The sequence below is a fragment of the Schistocerca americana genome, chromosome 7 (genome assembly GCF_021461395.2).
Source record: "Schistocerca americana isolate TAMUIC-IGC-003095 chromosome 7, iqSchAmer2.1, whole genome shotgun sequence".
Lineage (NCBI taxonomy): Eukaryota > Metazoa > Arthropoda > Insecta > Orthoptera > Acrididae > Schistocerca > Schistocerca americana.
The window spans coordinates 450,444,296-450,466,220 of NC_060125.1; the positions used below are offsets into that span (position 1 = coordinate 450,444,296).

The following is a 21,925-nucleotide window of genomic DNA, read 5'->3' on the forward strand; positions in this document are numbered from 1 at the left end:
GTCAATAATATTTGTTCTGCATTAATGTCGAATTTCTGGAGCAATAAATCACAAGAATGATCCAACATTAATTAATGAACCACTTGAATAGCATAATATTTCATGACTCCTACAGATCATATAGCATGATGATCACTGCCCCTAAATCAGTACCAAGAAGCAGTATGCAGAGAGCTACCACTATATAAATGCCAATGAGTAACTTTCGCATTGTCTCAAAAGACAGAAATTTAATGTTAACAAGCAACACTGCTGCATTTTAGAGAACACAAAAGAATTTACAAAACATGACATTAATAGCATGCCATTATTTTATCATGACTTTCTGGTTAATGGCATTATTGAGCTTTATATTTTTGTAATCTGAGAATAAAAAACACCATGATGGTAAAAGCAGAACATTACTGACATACTTTTATACAGAGTTTATGGAGGAAATTAAGTGTTGTTGTTGTTATTGTTGTTGTTGTTGTGGTCTTCAGTCCAAACACTGGTTTGATGTGGCTCCCCGAGATACTCTACTCTGTGCAAGCCTCTTCATTTCTAAATGACCACTAAAACCTACATCCTATAGAATCTGCTTACTGTATTCATATCTTGGTCTTCCTCTACAATTTTTACTCCTCCAGTATTAAATTGATGTGTATCAACTGATCCCTTCTTTTAGTTGAGCTATGGCACACATTTCTTTTCTCACCAATTTTTCTGAAAGCACCTCATTTCAATTGCTTCTGTTGTCTTCTTGTCTGAACTGTTTATTGTCCATGTTTCACTTGTGACAAGGCTACACTCTGGTATTTTACTCCTGCTACCTTCAGAATTTCAAACAGTGTATTCCAACTGACATTATGAAAAGCTTTCCCCAAATCTACAAAAGCTATAAACACAGATTTGTCATTCCTTAATTTATCTTCTAAAACAAGTTGTAACGTCAGTCTTGCCCTGTGTGTTCATACATTTCTTTAGAATCCGAAGTGAACTTTCCTGAGGCTGGCTTATACCACTTTTTCTACTCTCTTGGCAGTATTTTGCAACCATTACTTATTAAACTCGTAGTTTGGCAATATTCGCATCTGTCAGCAGCTGCTTTCTTTGGAATTGGGAATATCACATTCTTCTTGAGGTCTGAGGGTATTTTGCCTGTCGCATACATCTTGCACACCAGATGGAATAATTTTGTCATGGCTGGCAATCCCAAAGATATCAGCAATTCTGATCGAATGTTGTCTACTCCAAGGGCCTTGTTTTGACTTAGGTCTTTCAGTGCTCTGTCAAATTCTTCTCACAGTACCATATCTCCCATTTCATTGTCATTTACATCCTCTTTCCTTTCTATAATACTGCCTTCATTTCTCTTGTGTAGCTCCTCTATATGCTCCTTTAACCTTTCAGATATCCCTTCTTTGTTTTGTAGTGGTTTTCCATCTGAGCTGTTGATATTCATACAGCTGCTTCTCTTTCTTCCCCAAGGCCTCTTTAATTTTCCTATAGAGAGTATCTGTCTTTCCCCTAGTTATACGTATATGCTTCTATATCTAAAAACAAAGATGAGGTGACTTACCGAACGAAAGCGCTGGCAGGTCGATAGACACACAAACAAACACAAACACACACACAAAATTCAAGCTTTCGCAACAAACTGTTGCCTCATCAGGAAAGAGGGAAGGAGAGGGGAAGACGAAAGCAAGTGGGTTTTAAGGTAGAGGGTAAGGAGTCATTCCAATCCCGGAAGCGGAAAGACTTACCTTAGGGGGAAAAAAGGACAGGTATACACTCGCACACACGCACATATCCATCCACACATACAGACACAAGCAGAATTTGTCCTCTAGCCATTTCTCTGCTTAGCCATTTTGCAACTTCTGTCAATCTCATTTTTAGGTATATGTATTTCCTTTAACGAACTTCATTTGCTGCGATTTCATATTTTCTCCTTTCATCAAATAAATTGAATACCGTCAGTGATATCCAATGCTTTCTTGTAGGCATACACTATTTCATCTCTCAAAGCAACCCACTCATCTTCCTCTGTATTCCTTTCCCCTGTTTCAGTCAATTGCTGCCTAATGCTCACTCTGAAACTCTCAAAACATTTGGTTCCTTCATTGTATCCAGGTGTCAACCCCTTAATTTTCTACCTTTTTGCAGCTTCTTCAGTTTTAATCTACAGTTCATAAACATTAAATTGAGGTCAGAGTCCACATCTGCCCTTAGAAATGTCTTAAAATTTACAATCTGGTTCCAAAATCTCTGTCTTACCATTATCTAATCAATCTGAAACCTTCCAGTGTCCCCAGGTCTCAACCGCATATACAAACTTCTTTAATGATTCTTAAACCAAACAACAGTGATGATTAAACTGTGCTCTGTGCAAATTTCTACTAGGTGGTTTCTTTTTCATCCCCCCCCCCCCCCCCCCTTGTCCACAGTCCTCTACGATTTTTCCTCTCTTCCTTTGCCTGTTATCAAATTCCAGTCCCCCCCATAACAATTAAATTTTTCTCTCCCTTAACTATCTGAATTTCTTTTGTCTCACTATACATTGTTTCAATCTCTTATTCATCTGCAGAGCTAGCTGGCATATAAACTTGCACTATTGTCGCGGGTGTCTACTTTGTGTCTATGTTGGATCATCAGTACATTAACTATGCTGTCCATAGTAGCTTACCCAAATTCCTACTTCTTTATTCATTATTACTCCTGCTCCTGCATTACCCCTATTTGATTTTGTTTTTATGACCCTGTACTCATCTGACCAAAAGTCCTGTTCCTCCAACCACCTAACTACACTAATTCCCACTATATCTAACTTCAAACTATCCATTTCCCTTTTTAAATTTTCTAACCTACCTGCCCTATTTCAAATTCTGATCCATAGAATGCCAGTTTAGTTTGTGCTGGTGATGACATCCTACTGAATAGTCCCCACCTGAAGATCTTAATGTGGAACTATTTTACCTCCGGAATATTTTACCCAAGAGGATGCCATCATCACTTAACCATACAATACAGCTGCAAGTCCTTGGGAAAAATTACAGCTACAGTTTCCCCTTGCTTGCAGTACCAACAGGGCAAGGTAAAGCTGGTTGATGTTACAAGGCCAGATCAGTCAATCATCCAGCTGCCCCTCTACACAAACCACACATTTGTTTTGCCTCTCACCAGACACCCTCCCACAGTGGTTCCCTCTATGGTACAGCTATCTGTATTGTGAGGCATGCAAGCCACCAATACCACAGCAAGTTCCTGGGTTCATGAGGGAGGAATTACACATTATGGATTTATTTACACTGAAGTGCCAAAGAAACTGGTATAGGCATCCGTATTCCAATACAGAATTATGCAAACAGGCAGAATATGGTGCTGCGGTCGACAACGCCTATATAAGACAACAAGTGTCTGACGCAGTTGGTTACTGCTGCCACAATAGCAGGTTATCAAGATTTGAGTGAGTTTGAATGTGGTGTTATAGTTGGCACATAAGCGATGGGACACAGCACCTCTGAGTAGTGATGAAATGGGGATTTTCACGTATGACCATTTCACCAGAGTACCGTGATTATCAGGAATCCAGCAAAACATCAAATCTGTGACATCGCTGCGGCCAGAAAAGTACGGGAGCAAAGATGACTGAAGAGAATCGTTCAACGTGACAGAAGTGCAACCCTTCCACAAATTGCTGCAGACTTCAATGCCCCGCCATCAACAAGTATCAGCGTGCGAACCATTCAACAAAACAACATTGATATGGGCTTTCGGAGCCGAAGGCCCACTTGTATACCCTTGATGACTACGTGACACAAAGCTTTCCGCCTCTCCTGGGCCTGTCATCACCAACATTGGACTGGAAACATGTCAGACAAGTCTCGTTTAAAACTGTATTGAGCATATGGACGTGTATGGGTATGGAGGGATCTTCATGAATCTATGGACACTGCATGTCAATAGGGGACTGTTCAAGCTGGTGGAGGCTTGGTAATTTTGTGGGGTGTGTGCAGTTGGAGTGATTGGGGCCCCTGATTTGTATAGATATGACTCTGACAGGTGACTCTTACGTAAGCATTCTGTCTGATCACATGCATCCATTCATGTCCACTGTGCATTTCAACGGACTTGGGCAATTCTACCAGGACACTGTGGCACGCCACACATCCAGAATTGTTACATAGTGGCTCCAGCAACACTCTTATGAGTTTAAACACTTCAACTGGCCACCAAACTCTCCAGGCTTGAACGTTATTGATCCGGGATGCCTTGCAACATGCTGTTCAGAAGAGATCTCCACTTCCTCGTACTCTTACGGATTTATGGCCAGCCCGGCAGGATTCATGGTGTCAGTTCCCTCCAGCACTACTTCAAACATTAGTCAAGCCCATGCCATGTCATGTTGTCGCACTTCTGTTCGCTGGTGGGGTGCCTACACGATATTAGGCAGATGTACCAGTTTCTTTGGCTCTTAAGTATATGATTCACATAGGGTAATGCCACTTACTACATCTTCCATCTACATCTACAGTCATACTTAGGGTATCCTTCTATTTCACACGCATACTGAGCACGAGAATAACGACTCGTTACAGGAGCAATGTGTAGGGGGCTGTAGTACATTCCTAGATTGCCATCTTAATACTGGTTCTTGAAACATCATGAATAGCTTTTGGCAGGATAATTAGTATTTTATCCATCTTCAGCAATTTTAGTCATATATAATGAAATAATAAGCAACCAGTTGCATAAAAGAAATTTAATTTCTTTGCTGGTTTCGGACACTTCGTGCCCTTCTTCATAAGGCTATACCTATTGCAAATAATGCATTAGGTGACTGGTTGCTTATTTTGCAGGATAGTTGGTGTCTCTCTCCTGTGAGTTAAAAAAGTCTGTGACCATCCATGCTACTCGCCTTTATGTGTGTTCAACAGCCACAAGCTTGAGCAATATTTTAAGATAAGTCACACAAATATTTTGTAAACAATCTTCTTTGCAGACTTAATACATTCTCTCAATGTAACATCAAAAAAGCAAAGTGATACGTGATCATTCAGTGTATTTGTAAGCACAAATTGTCATATCCAGATTTTTGTATGAGTTGACTGATTCCAAATGTAACTCACCGATATCACAGCCACAGAATATCACATTTCTGCCTATTCTAAGCAGCACAGTTTTATATTTCTGAACAATTAAAACCCCACTGCCAATGTTTGCAACATTCTGAAATTTTTCAGATAGTACAGCATAGTAGAAAACTGCATCATCTGCTGAAAGTCTAACAAGGAGACCAACCAGCTATTGGATTTTTGTAATTTTTTTATGTTTATGGTATGTGAAGTTCAATTGTCAAAAGCTGTTCAGTGCAGCTCTAAACACTTCTTGAGAAAATAAACTTTGAAGCTTTCTGAGGAGCTTTAATGCACTTCAGTGCATTAACGCAACTTTCATATTAGGCCATGTGGCTCCCTTATTAGCATCACAGAATAGTAATTAATGAATTGCTCATTTGAGTCTCACTACGGCCTTTTTTTTTTTTTAATTCTAATATCTACATCATATAAATACAAAATTCAGCAAATATGAGCTAATTAACACATATCTAATCATCATTCTTTTTTTTATGAAAAATGCACATCATCTTGTTTCTAATGCATATCACTTTTAAAATTTGTGTTTTTCACTGCCAAAATAAATTCTTAATTATTGATATTTTTTAAAAGATTGTTAATAATTTTGTAATGTTTTTTAATTTAAATAATCTTTATTAACAATCTTTTATAAAATATCAACAATTAAGAATTTATATTTGCAATCTTCATGATATGTAATTAGAAAAAAAAGACATGCACTTTTCATAACAAGTGATGTATGTGTCAATTTGATGAACTTTATTTTTAAATGATGTAGATATTTGAACTAAATAGAGAAAAATTAAAAAGACCATAGGAAGATTCAAACCAGTGATCCATTGATTACCCAACTACCAATGTTATCAAGTGAGCCATGTGGCCCATCATGAAAATGGCCTTGTCTTTAATGAATTAAAATTCCTTAAAAACTGAAGTCAATTTCTCAAGAAGTTTTTTGAGTTCCATGGAAATGCTTTGGCAATTGATATTAAAATCCTGAAACTCATGTACCATAAATGTAAAAATTACAAATATCCAACTGACGGGTGGTCTGCTTATGAGGTTACTATTAATAGCTTCAGCTGGCTCATTAATTATAATGTTTTCAGTAAGGGTCCTAACACACTTCTCTGAGACATGATTTGAAGTTGCTGCCACATCTGTCTCTCGGTCCAAGATAACATGCTGTGTTTTTCTTATCAATAAATTCTCAGTCCAGTCACAAAATCCATTTGACACCTTAAATGATCATACTTTAATTAATGAACATTGATGTATAGTTGGGTCAAAAGCTTTTCAAAAACCAAGAAACACTGCAACCACCTAAATGCATTAGTACATGGCTTTCAGGATGTCCAAGATGGGTTTCACATAACCAATGTTTTCAGAATTCATGCTGTTTGTCATGGAGACCGTCATCTTGGTCAAGATACAGCATTACACTTGAGCTTACAATATGTTCTACAATTCTACAACAAATGGATGCCAAGGATACTGGATGATGATGTTGTGGATCATTTCTGTTACCCTTGTAGATGGGTATGACCTGAGCTTTCTTCCAACCACTGAGCTCAGTTTTTTATCTGAGATATTCACAGTACATTATGATTATAAGAGTGTCTAACACAGCTGCAGGTTCAAAATAGAAACAATCAGGTCAACTGTTCTTCCAAACTTGAGCCACAGTTCCTTTACATGTCCCTGTCTGAAGCTGAAGGTTTCAAATTTCTCTTTTGAGATATGACATTACTGCCTATTTATATAGTCTACTGAGCATGTAAATCTTTCTGTTTCTTTTTATTGCCTTTTGTACTTCAGTAATCAATTTTTCTTTAATTGCTTCATGTTCACTGATGCCAGTTTCAATATGGGCATCCTCAAAAAGTCTGAGTGGGCTTCTGAATCCTCTCTTCAAAGTTGTCTTCAGAGAAAGCATCCAGTATTGTTTTGCAGGATGTCTTACATGCCCATAATTTACAAAATTAATTAACCCAATCAATTGTTGCATACTTGATGTCACCTCCAATGATGATGGCATCATTGGGTAATACATATAAAGCAAGATAAGGTTTCTCTAAAGCTGTTGGTCACATACAGTGGTGAATCTGGTGATCAACAGAAGGACCTAATTATAAGTTCTTGTGTACCCTTAATACTGAGCCTTGCCCATATGGTCTTACATGCAGCTTTGGTTTCTATCTCACTGGATTTGAGTTTACTGTTTGAAGTGCTGAAAACACTACCCATTTGATATACACAAAAGATTTACCATAAAAATCTCAAATTTCCAGTTTATGTTTGTTTATAGTCTCGTGTAAGCATTCACAGGTTACATATCGCATACACTTTGCGATAACTGCCGTCAAGTAACATCTTGTCAAAAACATAACTGTCAACATTTAGCTGTCTACAGACTTTCTTGATCGTAGTCTGCAATCATCACGGATGATTGGCTGAGATGCTGTTCATTATGAGGGAAGCCAGCTGGGCAAAATAGCCGAGGGTGTGGTTTATCGTATGTATCCTTTTCATCCCTAGAGAAACATAGTATTCACTGCCTCAGATTACTTGTGTATACTGTATTGTCTCCAAGTGGAAATGGATTTCAATTGCTGCTATTTGTTTTGCAGTGAGGAACTGAATGACACACATCTCTGTTTTATATGCACCTCAATGTCAAATGGAATTTTGGAATGCTTCGCTGCTGCTGTTGTCTGTCACAGGACAACAAAACCAACTGGATATTAGCAGGAAGAATAAAAAATTAGTACTACACCAACATAATCTAGACTGAACTCGCAAAGTCTACACAAAAAATAAGAGGCCTTCATTTTGGGATGGCCTTCATACTATTTTCTTTTCCCTTAATGGAGAAAGGCACCTTCAAACATCAGAAGCTGATCTCCTGTTGATTGTTATGGAATGACGCTAGCAGTTTCTACATACTATGTGAAATGGACTGGTTACTTGTATAAGGCTGCAGGAAAGTTAACACTGATCTGGAAATCACTTATATTATTTGATGATTGGTTCTTTCATTTGTTGGTTACCACATAGGTGCTCCAATAAGATGGATGTTGGAATAGTGATGTTAATTGGAAGCATAAATTTTCCTTTAGTTTTGGTCATTTGATTCCAATAAGAACTTCCAAAACCTTCTTTGGTTAGTGATGCATTGGTATATGTGCACATGATGCCTACTCACTTGCAAAATTAGTTTACCAGGAGCCAGAAAAAATTAGGCCTAATGAGGCTTCTAGCTGAGGAAGGTGTATTGATAACCAGCATAAAAGTGGTGCGCTCTCTGGGCATATCTGTTTTGGTAATATAAGGTCGCATATTCACAAACTCCACCATGCCAGGGAGTGGGTGGAGAGGTACAAAATATGTCTCTTCCCTCAATAATTAAGGGTAAAATTTACACATATTATCTGTTGAATATTTGCTAAGAACTTATGTCTGCAAAGTGGGTGGATTTTAATAATTATTTTACACTGAGATATTGATGTCGTATCTGTAGTCGGACTTGTTCATCTTTACCCGCAAGGCATTTGTTGATACAGAGACCAATTCACCAAGGTGAATTCCAAGTGTATCATATTGCTGCTTTTCAATCCAATAAAATCAGAAGCAAAACCAAAGTACAGAAATGATTAACTGAAATGGGACATAATAACAATACAATGAATATTTGCGACTCACTAAACAGCAGAGATTCTGATTTGCAGAAATACACAACAAAAAGACTGTCACACAATTAGCTTTCAGCCAACAAGCTTTTGTCAAAATTAGACAAAACACACACACACAAACACACACACACACACACACACAGTCTATGGCAGCTGGAACCAGACTGCAAGCAGCAGGGTATTTTGGGAGAGGCAACCGGGTGGGGATAAGGAGGAGACTGGGGCGGGGAGGGGGAGGGACAGCAGAGTAGGGGTGGGAGATGGTAAAGTGCTGGTGGGATCATGCAGGGATGAGGTGGAAAGGGGGGCAGCTAGGTGTGGTTGGGAGGTTAGACGGAGGGCAGGGGAGAGAGAGAGAGAGAGAGAGAGAGAGAGAGAGAGAGAGAGAGAGAGAGAGAGAGAGGGGGGGGGGGGTTAGCAGAAAAGGAGAGAAGTAAAAACATTGGGTGCTTGGAATGGCAACATAGAAGGAGCTAGATGGGTAAGGACAATGACTAATGAAAGTTGAGACCATGAGGGTTACGGGAACGTAGGACATATTGCAGGGAGAGTTCCCATCTACGCAACTCAGAAAAGTTGGAGTTTGTAGGAACGATCCAGATGGGATAGGCTGAGAAGCAGTCATTGAAATGAGGGACATTGTGTTGCGTGGTGTGCTCAACAACTGAGTGGTCCAGTTGTTTCTTGGCCACAGTTTGTCGGTGGCCACTCATGTGGACAGACAGCTTGTTGGTTGACATGCCAATGTAGAATGCAGCACAGTGCTTGTAGCTTAGCTTTTAGATCACATGACTGGTTGCACAGGTAGCTCTGCCTTTGAAGGGATGGGGGATGTTTGTGACAGGACTGGAGTTGGTGGTGGGAGGAGGATGCATGGGACATAATAAAGTATACTAGGAGTCCAACTATCTAGTCTCCTTCCCAGTTGACATTCTAATATGTTTAAGGTACAGGAGTTCATTTCAGTGGATAACCTCTTCATTTTGTGTCCAAGTACAGTATCAACAGCCTTATTTTATCATTTTCATACAAAAAATTGAGACAAAATTATTATAGATTTACTTTTGGAGTATAGATTTCATAATTAACAATCATGCAAATGATCATGCTGCAGCTATCAGTAAGTTTTTTACTTACCTTTTCTAACTGAAATGCAAATGAAAAATGTTTCAAAATAATAATTTCATTTCACAAAATTAATTTTCATAATCATATATTGTTGCAATAATTAGAATGTTTACTATTTGCTTATGTCCATCATTGTTTTGTATTTTCTTTCTCTGTAAAATATGTCTCTGTCTTTATTCTCTTTTGGATGTTTTGGCAGGGGATGTTGTTGTACAACAGTTTTGGCATAGCAAGCAAAGTGAGTAGATGTTCATATGGTTGCATCGAAGAGAGATGCGTTATGGCTAGCAATGTGTCAAATTGTGTCTGCACAGGCAGAGTGGAAATATATGTTTAAAATGTTATATGTAAATAAGCAGTTGAGTGATTAACACTGGATGTTGGGTTCAATTTAAGAAACATCTTATCCGCATGTTGTATTCAAAATAATTAAAATGCAGAATTTTTCTGAAAATAATGCAACAGCTATCAACAACCACTGAAGGCAATACATAAAGATAAATATAGCTAAAGTTTTGCTTCCTCCTCTTGAATAATTGTATATAATAAACATCATTTTTGATTAAACAGTAGCAACAGTTAAATTCTATATAAATTCAATATTCATGATTCAATGAGATCAGGAGCGTTAGAATGCCCATTGATAAAGAAATATAAATTGACTTTTTATAGCTTTCAGTAGGGTATTTAATGTGCAGATTCCACTGGGACTTTTCGTCACTGAAGTCTGAACCTGAAAATCATATGTTCTAGCTTCAAAATGAGAGTCTATGGTAGCTGGTACCATGTAACTATAACTATGGAAGATATGCTATCAGAGAGGCTTAAAGTCTAGTTGGTATCAAGTATGACGATAATTTAGACATTGAACGGTCAGTTTTACGCAGGCTCTTGCTACCATTTCATAGCCAGAATAAATAAATAGACCATGAACACATTATTGAAGCTTTATGTTAGGATTTAAGTTTTTATGTAAGTATATCACAAACATGTCAACAGGAGTGGTGGTGGGGAGGGAGATGGGGGAAAGGTGGAATGCCATGTCTACAGTTTCTTAGCTAACTGAGAAACAACACCTTGTTGTTATTACCACCACTATGATCTTTGCTATGTTATCCTTCCCAGGACTTGAGGGTGCAGTTTTGAGACATTTTGGGGCTGTAACTGAGGGCACTGCTTGGAAGCTGACAATATTTTTTAACAGAAACAACTAGGGTCTTCTTCCAGTCCGGCACTTGACTAAAACCACTGCAAATGAGTTTTTGTTCTTGCACTGGCAGGTACAATATTGTAGGCTAATGTATGTTGTGGATGTCTTTTACCTTGCAGCATTGCTCAGTACAGTTCTTCAACTTTGAAATGTTTACACAATCATTGAGGCTGTTGTGGGTACTTTCTGACAAATTACCTTTTGTCTTTTGTCTCAGGATCTTTGGCTGCTGTCTGATTAATAATTTTTTTGATGTTTTGCCACAAACACATGCTGGCAAAAGACATTAAACATACACTGGCTGAAGATACCAAAACAAAAACCAACAAGCAATATGTTTTGTGCATTTATTTACAAAACAATCATTATCTTCCTTTATCTAATTTGTGTGCAGAACAACTGAATTATGTGCTCAGTGCTGCAGCAAGCAGTTCACAATACTTGATACTTATGTAGGAAATCTGTTGCCATCATATGTTCAGCACAGTCTTATCTTACATCATATGATCACCCAATGATTTTCTTATGAAATGAATAACAGAAGCTGAAATGTAGCAATGTAAAGCTTTTCTGCTTGGTTTGGTATAACTTACAGATTAAGTAAACGCTATTTTTTTTACTTTCTGCAATTTACATTTACACGTACAAACTGTTTGGAAGGTATTTTAATATAAAAATTTCATTGTTTATTTGAAAATGTAATAATACTGGTTACAGTTCCTTCAAAATAATAGGGCCTAGCTAATTAGTATTCAAAAATATGTACAAATTTCTAAGAGAACAAGGAAATATTTGTTAATTATGTTAGTTATAAATGGAAATGGAAAAATGAAAATGAGCGTTTGGCGTCATGGGCCGGGAGGCCCATTGTGGGGCAGGTCTGGCTGCCTTGGTGGAGGTCTTATTACATTCGACACCACATTGGGTGACCTGTGTGCCAGATGGGGATGAAATGATGATGAAGACAGAACAACACCCAGTCCCTGAGTGGAGAAAATCCCTGACCCAGCCGGGAATCGAACGTGGGCCTATAGCAGGGCAATCTGTCACGTTGACCACTCAGCTATCGGGGCGGACAATGGAAATGAAGTTAGTATAATCTGCATGAAATAAGCCTTTTTAAACAATTTTTGAAGTAATAGTAGAAATACAGTATACCTTTTAAGAGAGATTTGTGACAGTATTGTTAATAGTAGTATGTGATGTATGACACTCTCATTGTGTAAACAGAGAGCTGCATAATTACAGCACAGGAGTTGAAGTTGATTACCCTATCAAGAGTGCCCCACTAAAATTGGCTGATAAATATTCTGATACAGCCAGTTGATTATTACACAGTAGATAACCAGGCAGTTTTTAAAAAAAATGTAAAAGCACTACCAGTGTTCAAAATAAAACTAAGACAACATTATGAAAAGTATGGATTGTTACTCACTGTATAGTGGAGGTATTGAGCTGCAGATGGGCACACAAAAAACACTGTCAAATGAGTAAGCTTTCAGTCAAAAAGGCCTTCATCTGAATTTTACACACACACACACACACACACACACACACACACACACACACACACACGACCACTTCCTTTGGCCAGACTGTGAGCAGCTGCACTTGATGGGAGAAGCAATCAGTGTGTCAGTGTGTGTCAGTGTGTGTGTGTGTGTGTGTGTGTGTGTGGTTTTTTTTTTTTTTGGGGGGGGGGGGGGGGGAAGGAGGAGGCTGGGGCAGAGAGGTGGAAGGATAGCAGGGCAGGGGTGCTTGTGGGAGGATACAGGGATGAGATGGAGAGAGGGTAGAACAACTAGCTGCAGTCAGGAGGTTAACAGAGAGCGGAGGGGGAGGGGGGAGAGGGAAGGGGAGGCAGCGGAAAAGGAGAGAAGAAAAAAGACTGTGAGTCCATTGGTGGAGTAGAGGGCTGTGTACTGCTGGAATGGGAACAGGGAAGAGGATAGAAAGGAGAAGGGTAATGACTAATGAAAGTTGAGGACAGGATGGTTACGGGAATATGGGTATATTGCAGGGAAATTCCCACCTGCACATTTCAATCTGAGGTACGGCAATGGGCACCCACATGGTGCTAGCCTATGCCAATCTATTCATGGGCCATCTAGAGGAATACTTTCTAAGCAGCCAGAATCCCAAAACCTCAACTGGTTCAGATTCATTGATGACATCTTTACGATGTGGATTGAGGCTGGGGACACCCCATCCACATTCCTCCAGAACCTCAACAACTTCGCCCCCATTCACTTCACCAGGTCTTCCTCAACCCAACAAGCCACGTTCCTTGTTGTTGACTTCCACCTCAAATATGGCTACATCAGTACCTCTGTTCAAATCAAACCTAGAAACAACCAGCAATACCTCCATTTCGACAGCTGCCACCAAGAGCCCCTTCCATACAGTCCAGCTACCGATGACCATTACATCTGTGAGACAAGCAGTCCATCTCGAAATATACCATGGGTCTCATTGACATCTTCACAAACTGTAATTACCCTCCCAACCTTGTACAGAAACAGATCTCCCATGCCTTATCTCTCCTATTACCCCCTGCCCCCCACCTCCCAAAGTCCCACCATCTAACCACAGAGGATCATTCCCCTTGTGCCTCTGTAACATCCAGCCGGGACTGGAGCAACTGAATCATATTTTATGCAAGGTTTTTTCTACCTCTCGTCATGCCCTGAAATGAGGAATGTCATATCCCCTATCCTTCCCACTGTTCACACAATGGTATCCTGCAACACACCAAACTTACACAATATCCTCTCCCATTCCTACACAACTCCTGCTCTCAACCCCTTGGCCCACAGTTCACATCCGTGTAACAGAATTAGATGCAAGACCTGTCCCATGCATCCTCCCACCATGGCCTACTCCAGTCCAGCCACAAGCATCACTTACCGCATCAAACGCCGGGCTACCTGTGAAAGTAGACACGTGATATACAAGCTAAGTTGCAACCACTGTTTTGAATTCTACATGGGCATAACAACCAACAAACTGTCTATCTGCCCGAATGGCCACCAACAAACTGTGACCAACCAGTTGGTGAGCACACTGCACAACACAACATTCTTCGTTTTAATGACTGCTTCACGAGCTATCCATCTGGATCCTTCCTACCAACACCAGCTTTTCTGAATTGCACAGGTGGGAACTCTCCCTGCAATATATCCAACATTCCTGTAGCCTTCCTGGCCTCAACCTTTGTTAGTCATTGTCATTCACCCACCTGCCGCTTCCCTGTCCCTACTCCTGCACTACACAGCCCTCTATTCCACCAACATGCCCACAGCCTTTTTATTTCTCTCCTTTTCCACTGCCCCCACCCCATCCACCCTCTGTCTAACCTCCCACCTGTACCTAGCTGCCCTATGCTCTCTCCCCCTCATCCCTGTATCCTCCCACAAGTAGCACTTTTGTATCCCCCAAGTCCACCCTGCTATCCGTCTTCCTCCCCACCCCTCCCTCCATGCCAAATGGTGAGCATTAAACCATCTAGTAGTAATTTAGGATTTGTACTGCATTGTCCGCCTCCATAGCTGAGTGGTCAGCACATCATAATGCCATGCGAGAGGCCTGAATTAGATTTCTGGCTGGGTCAGAGATTTTCTCTGCTCAGGGACTGGATGTTTGTGTTGTTTTCATCGTCACTTAATTCTCATCGACATTCAAGTCGCTGAAGTGGCATCAATTAAAAAGACTTGCACCAGGTGACAAGTCTCCTTGACAGCATGCCCTAGTCACACGTTTCATTTCATTTGTACTGCATAGTCACTTTCAGTACATATGACAAGCATTCCCTATGGTGTCATCAAGTGATACAACAATACCAGTCTCAATAGAATATGGTGGGACAGTGACTAAGGCAGTGTTGTACACTGGTTAGTCTTAGTAAAGAGAAAACTGTGGTAATACATCTCTGTCTTGCACTCAATTTTGGAGTTCTGCAATATTTATTATTGTTATAAACTTTGCTATGCTATCACAAAATTTCAGTTACAGTAATTCTTAGATCCTTAATTTTATAACAACTCACAAACACCATTTCATTTATGCCACAGTATCAGCTACTGGTGTCATAAGAAAGTACCCACATTTCCTAATGATAGTTTTCTGGCATTGTTTAGACTGCAGCTGACAATATAACCTTTAGTGGTTCAACAGTATTTAAGTGAGGAGCAGGTCTTAGCCTTGTTGTTGTTGTGGTCTTCAGTCCTGAGACTGGTTTGATGCAGCTCTCCATGCTACTCTATCCTGTGCAAGCTTCTTCATCTCCTAGTACCTACTGCAGCCTACATCCTTCTGAATCTGCTTAGTGTATTCATCTCTTGGTCTCTCTCTACGATTTTTACCCTCCACGCTGCCCTCCAATCCTAACATGGTGATCCCTCGATGTCTCAGAACATGTCCTACCCACCGATCCCTTCTTCTAGTCAAGTTGTGCCACAAGCTCCTCTTCTCTCTAATTCTATTCAATACTTCCTCATTAGTTATGTGATCTACCCATCTAATCTTCAGCATTCTTCTGTAGCACCACATTTCGAAACCTTCTATTCTCTTATTGTCTAAACTACTTATTGTCCATGTTTCACTTCCATACATGGCTACACTCCGTACAAATACTTTCAGAAACGACTTCCTGACACTTAAATCTACACGCGATGTTAACAAAGTTTTCTTCTTCAGAAACGCTTTCCTTGCCATTACCAGTCTACATTTTATATCCTCTCTACTTCGACCATCATCAGCTATTTTGCTCCCCAAATAGCAAAACTCCTTTACTATTTTAAGTGTCTCATTTCCTAATCTAATTCCCTCAGCATCACCCAACTTAATTTGACTACATTCCATTATCCTAGTTTTGCTTTTGTTGATGTTCATCTTATACCCTCCTTTCAAGACACTGTCCATTCTGTTCAACTGCTCTTCCAAGTCCTTTGCTGCCTCTGACAGAATTACAATGTCATCGGCGAACCTCAAAGTTTTTATTTCTTCTCCATGGATTTTAATTCCTACTTCGAACTTTTCTTTTGTTTCCTTTATTGCTTGCTCAATATACAGATTGAATAACATCGGGGATAGGCTGCAACCCTGTCTCACTCCCTTCCCAACCACTGCTTCCCTTTCATGCCCCTCGACTCTTATAACTGCCATCTGCTTTCTGTACAAATTGTAAATAGCCTTTCGCTCCCTGTATTTTACCCCTGCCACCTTCAGAATTTGAAAGAGAGTATTCCAATCAACATTGTCAAAAGCTTTCTCCAAGTCTACAAATGCTAGAAATGTAGGTTTGCCTTTCCTTAATCTTTCTTCTAAGATAAGTCATGGAGTCAGTACTGCCTCACGTGTCCAACATTTCTACGGAATCCAAACTGATCTTCCCCGAGGTCGGCTTCTATCAGTTTTTTCCATTCGTCTGTAAAGAATTCGCGTTAGTATTTTGCAGCTGTGACTTATTAAACTGATAGTTCTGTAATTTTCACATCTGTTAACACCTGATTTCTTTGGAATTGGAATTATTATATTCTTCTTGAAGTCTAAGGGTATTTTGCCTGTCTGATACATCTTGCTCACCAGATGGTAGAGTTTTGTCAGGACTGGCTCTCCCAAGGCTGTCAGTAGTTCTAATGGAATGTTGTCTACTCCGGGGGCCTTATTTTGACTCAGGTCTTTCAGTGCTCTGTCAAACTCTTCATGCAGTATCATATCTCCAATTTCATCTTCATCTACATCCTCTTCCATTTCCATAATATTGTCCTCAAGTACATCGCCCTTGTATAGACCCTCTATACACTCCTTCCACCTTTCTGCTTTCCCTTCTTTGCTTAGAACTGGGTTTCCATCAAAGCTCTTGATATTCATGCAAGTGGTTCTCCTTTCTCCAAAGGTCTCTTTAATTTTCCTATCGCAGTATCTATCTTACCCCTAGTGAGGTAAGCTTCTACATCCTTACATTTGTCCTCTAGCCATCCCTGCTTGGCCACTTTGCACTTCCTGTCGATCTCATTTTTGAGACGTTTGTATTACTTTTTGCCTGCTTCATTTACTGCATTTTTATATTTTCTCCTTTCATCAATTAAATTCAATATTTCTTCTGTTACACAAGGGGTTCTACTAGCCGTCATATTTTTACCAATTTGATCCTCTGCTGCCTTCACTATTTCATCCCTCAAAGCTACCCATTCTTCTTCTACTGTATTTCTTTCCCCCATTCCTGTCAGTTGTTCCCTTATGCTCTCCCTGAAACTCTGTACAACCTCTGGTTCTTTCAGTTTATCCAGGTCCCATCTCTTAAATTCCCACCTTTTTACAGTTTCTTCAGTTTTAATCTACAGTTCATAACCAATAGATTGTGGTCAGAGTCCACATCTTAGCCTTAAATATTAAAAATTGAAGCCTGTGGAATCAACTGAACTAAAAATATGGACACACAAAGAATTTCTCCAAAATATAACAACAACATAAAATAATACAATTAAATACTACAACAATGTGTACTTGCAAAAAAATCAATGGTTGTACTCTACAGGCATCTGTAATATCAGCAGTAAATCGTTGAACAACATAGTTACTTCTCCTTTGAAGGAAAGGTACACAAACAAATCTGTGGCACAGCTACAGGCACCCCTATGGCAACCTCCCATGCCAACCTGTTTACAGGCCATCAAGAGGAAACTTTCCTAGTCTCCCAACCCCCAAACCATTCCTTCATAATCTCAATGCCTTCTCTCCCATCCACTTCACCTGGTCCTCTTCAACCTAGCATGTCATTTTCCTAGACATTGACCTCCTCCTTTCTAATGTCTCCTTCCACAGCTCTGTCCACATTAAACCAACAAACCACCAACAGTACCTGTGTTTTACCAGTCGCCATCCCTTCCACACCAAAAAAATCCCTCCTTCATAGCGTGGCCACTATGGGAGAGTGTCTCTGCAGTGACAAGGACTCTCTTGCACTATTCCCCAGACCTACTTCGCAAATAGCTTTCCCATGTCATATCTGCACACACTTCCAATCCACCCAACACCACCAAGAACCAGCTACAAAAGAGGGGCCCCTTCATCACCCAACACCACTGTGGACCAGAACAACTGAACCAAATCCCTCATCAGAGCCTTATCTATCATTATGCTCTGACATGAGGGATATCTTACCTAAGCAACTTCCCACCCCTCCTAAGGTGGTCTTCTGTCACTCACATAACCTCCACAATATTATGTGCATGCCTAAGCCACTCCAAATCCCAGCCATTTGTCACAGGGACCATATCCCTGTAGAAGACTGAGGTGCAAGACCTGCCCAAACCACCCACCCAGCACTTCCTATTCCAGTCTTACCACAAGCTTATCCAAACCCATCAATGCTGGGCCACCTGTGAAACCAGCCGCATCATATACCAGCATCACTGCGATCACTGCACAGCTTTTCATATTGGTACAGTTACCAACTTGCTGTCCATCAGGATGAATGGCCACCACCAAACTATGGCCATGAACAAAGGGATTACCCTGTAGCAAAACACGCAACTGAACATAACACACTTGATTTCAATTGCTGATTCACAACACAGGCCATCTGGATACTCCCCTCCACCACCAACTTTTCTGAACTATGTGGATGGATGGAAGTTAGCCTTACAACACATTCTCTGCTCCCAAAATTATTCTGGTCTCAACCTATGATAACCTACTGTCCCCACGCCTTCCACCCAACAGTTTCTGACCCTTTTATACTATAACATCCTCCCAATTCATGTCCCCTCACCCTTATTGTGCACCACTCTCTACCAATGCACCCACCAGTCTTTTCCCTTCCTTGCTCCTCTCCTTTTTCACTCCCCCCCCCCCCCCCCCATCCCTTCCCCCGAAGTCATCCAATGCTGCACTTGGCAGCATTGTCCTGCCATCTTCTATGACTTGCATGCTCTGCTGGATAGTTCTCTTCTCTCCTCCTCACTCATGTACTGCTATCTCTTCCCTTCCCTGCCCCACTCCAGATTGTTGCTTTCATTCAACACAACAGTTGTAGTCTGGCCAGAGCCCACAAAGATAGTCATCATGTGTGCCTGCTTGTGTGCATGTGTGTTTGTTTTCCTTTCTTTTTTGATGAATGCTTTGGCTGAAAGCTCACAGTGTAATAGTATTTTTGCTGTACCTGGCTGCAAATCAATATGTCATCTTTATGGTGACAGCAGTCTATCCTTTTCATAATTACCTTAGAATTATAATGACAAAAAAACATACCTGATGAAATGTTCTAATATAAGGATCCTCTACTCTGACTCCTGTAACATCTGCATCAAGGAAACGGCCAAAGACACTTTTGTAACTATGACCTCTTGAATCATTGTCAATCACAACTTGTTCATGGAAACTACCAGCATCTTTCTGTGTTTCTATATGTTTTTTCAGTTTCTCTGCACGCTGCATATAACTTTCAATCTTCCCACGCACAGCTGACTTTTTCTGGGCATTTCCTTCAGCTAATAAAAAAGAAAACTCTGATGAAACAAAATGCAACAACTACTCAGTTTCTATATTTCTATCTCTCACACAACTGGATAATGGCTACTTTCTGTGTTAATGTTTCAATTTTTAAAGAAAAAAGTGTAAATTACACATCTATTTACTTTGTAACGGAAGTTCCTAAAGGAGATTTTTGTAGAAGCCAGAAGTGGAATACAATCAGATGGAGAAGGGAAGGAGACAAAGAATCCATTTCTAAAAGGTAAGGAAGGTAAAGTCTTCAAGAATTTGTCTAGTAAAGAACAGAAGTTAATATGGAATAGAGTTTGAAAATTAGCATTAACAAAATTTAAAACAGAACAAATGCATCTGCTCAGCAGCTGGCAACATAGAAATAGCTTGTTCAGAGCTGACTGGCATACAGATTAAACAAACACCATTAAATCTATAGCTTTTGAAATACTTAAAAAATCTTCATCATGAAAAACAGGAATTAGGAGAATGGAGTTGAAGAAAATTAAAAAGCACCTCAAACTTAGCACTAGCATGACATGAGGTACGATAACGTCTCTCTCCTGTACACTACACAGTGGTCTGAAAAATGTAGATATAACTTCAGTACTTGTGCATCTTATCCTAGTCCTGTTTATTTGTCAGTTTTTATATTTAAGGAATTATTTTTTATTCTGAAATCTACAGTTACTACTGTGTTTTTAATGTCTTCCAGCCCTGTAGTTATTGGTGTTTCCTTGTAAACTCATTGTTTTAATTTTCCCCACAGACAATAGTCAAGAGCTGTTAGACCGGCAATCGTGCTGGCTGTCTTGTGTTTCCAAAATGACCAATTGAATTATCTCCAAATGTCCTATTAAGAAAGTCTGTAATTACCTGTGCAGAATGGTTGGGATATCCATCATGGTACCACATCCAACAGGATGTATTTCAATAACCGTGGGAGCACATCTGTTATGAAGTGTAGATACATGTTACTATTTAGGGTCTCATCAGTAAAACAGGAAACAATGATGCAATTTTTGAGAAACCCACACCACACATTGACACATCAACATCATCGTTTATCCACTTTGCTCAGTAAGTGTGGAATTTCACAGTCCAATAACGCATATTGCAAAAACTGATTTGCACACCATTCGTAAACTATACTTCATAGGTAAACAAAATTTTGTACAGAACTGCAGCATTACTCCGCAGTTTTTGTATGCACCACTTGGAGAATGGTAACCAATTCTGAAAGTTATTGCTTTAAAACTGTTGGTGGAGGAAAATGTTAAAAAGATAAAATGTGTTGGGATGTAGTATTCACAGAAAATGCCTTTGACTGATCTCTCTTGCACACTTAAGTTCTCTCATAGTGACAACTGTTTGTTCCTTTTGTAACTTGAAAAGACATATTTTCAGCAGCTGGTCAGCATCCAAACCATCACAGAGCTGCATGACTGATTGAGATTACAAAGTAACACCTACTGCTCTACCAAGAGAAAGGCTATCTGCTAAGATAAATGGAGGACTCTGAGATGGTATGGTGAGCCACATTTGTAGTGTGATCCACCCATTCCTAGATGCTATCTCTGTATTAAAAATGGTCAGTTTGTTGTACAGCAACCAATTTTCTGTGCTGATCATTCTTCTTGGCAGCTTCCTTTAGAGGACTAATCTGGGAAATGGATCCAGAGTAAGAAGTGTACAGTGGAATACAATGTATCACCGACTTCCCCATGAGGAGAATCTACAGGGACTGAGGAACAGACGTCTATGGTGAAGGATGACCCTGTACTAGTGTTTAAATGTTTGTACCAGCGAATGTTGAGGATACAGAGCACCTAAGGCTCTATGAGACTCTACAACTTGGCACCTTGGAGAAGTAAAGCATGAATGTGTCAATTTTTTACAGCAGTGAAAACAGTCAGAAGGGTTGTATTATGAAGTTTGTGGAAGGTCAGTGCCTCTTGCAGATGTAAGCAGTATGAACAAAGAGTTATCTTTTCTGGTACAAGAATTTTTCTAGCTGCTGTATGAATGTCTGTAACCTCGGGGGATAACACAGCAACCTCTCTTTTGACCTTATTCTCAGTATAGTTATCCTTAGAATAAAGGATGTAACTGCTCAACAGAGTGAAATCAATGAGTTTCAAATTCACTTCTTGCAAACGTAAGTGCAGTGGTGTTTAATGTGTCATGAGTTTCAGTTTCTCTTTGTGTATCCTGAATCTCATGATGTTTCACAGCAATGTGAGAACAGTCTTAGTGGTGCAGTTTCTCATCTTTTTCTTCCAGAAAGT

At 39.8% G+C, this 21,925-nt stretch overlaps 1 protein-coding gene across 8 annotated transcripts in view; it reads right to left on the reverse strand.

Annotated features, from left to right (window-relative positions):
* LOC124621765 (MIT domain-containing protein 1-like) overlaps positions 1-21,925 on the reverse strand; it is a 108,805-nt gene that overhangs the window by 43,672 nt on the left and 43,208 nt on the right. For all 8 annotated transcript variants that reach the window (XM_047147179.1, XM_047147180.1, XM_047147182.1 and 5 more), the window contains one exon: positions 19,404-19,642. In XM_047147179.1, the coding sequence (XP_047003135.1) occupies positions 19,404-19,642 (239 nt within the window). The remainder of the gene's footprint in view (positions 1-19,403; positions 19,643-21,925) is intronic.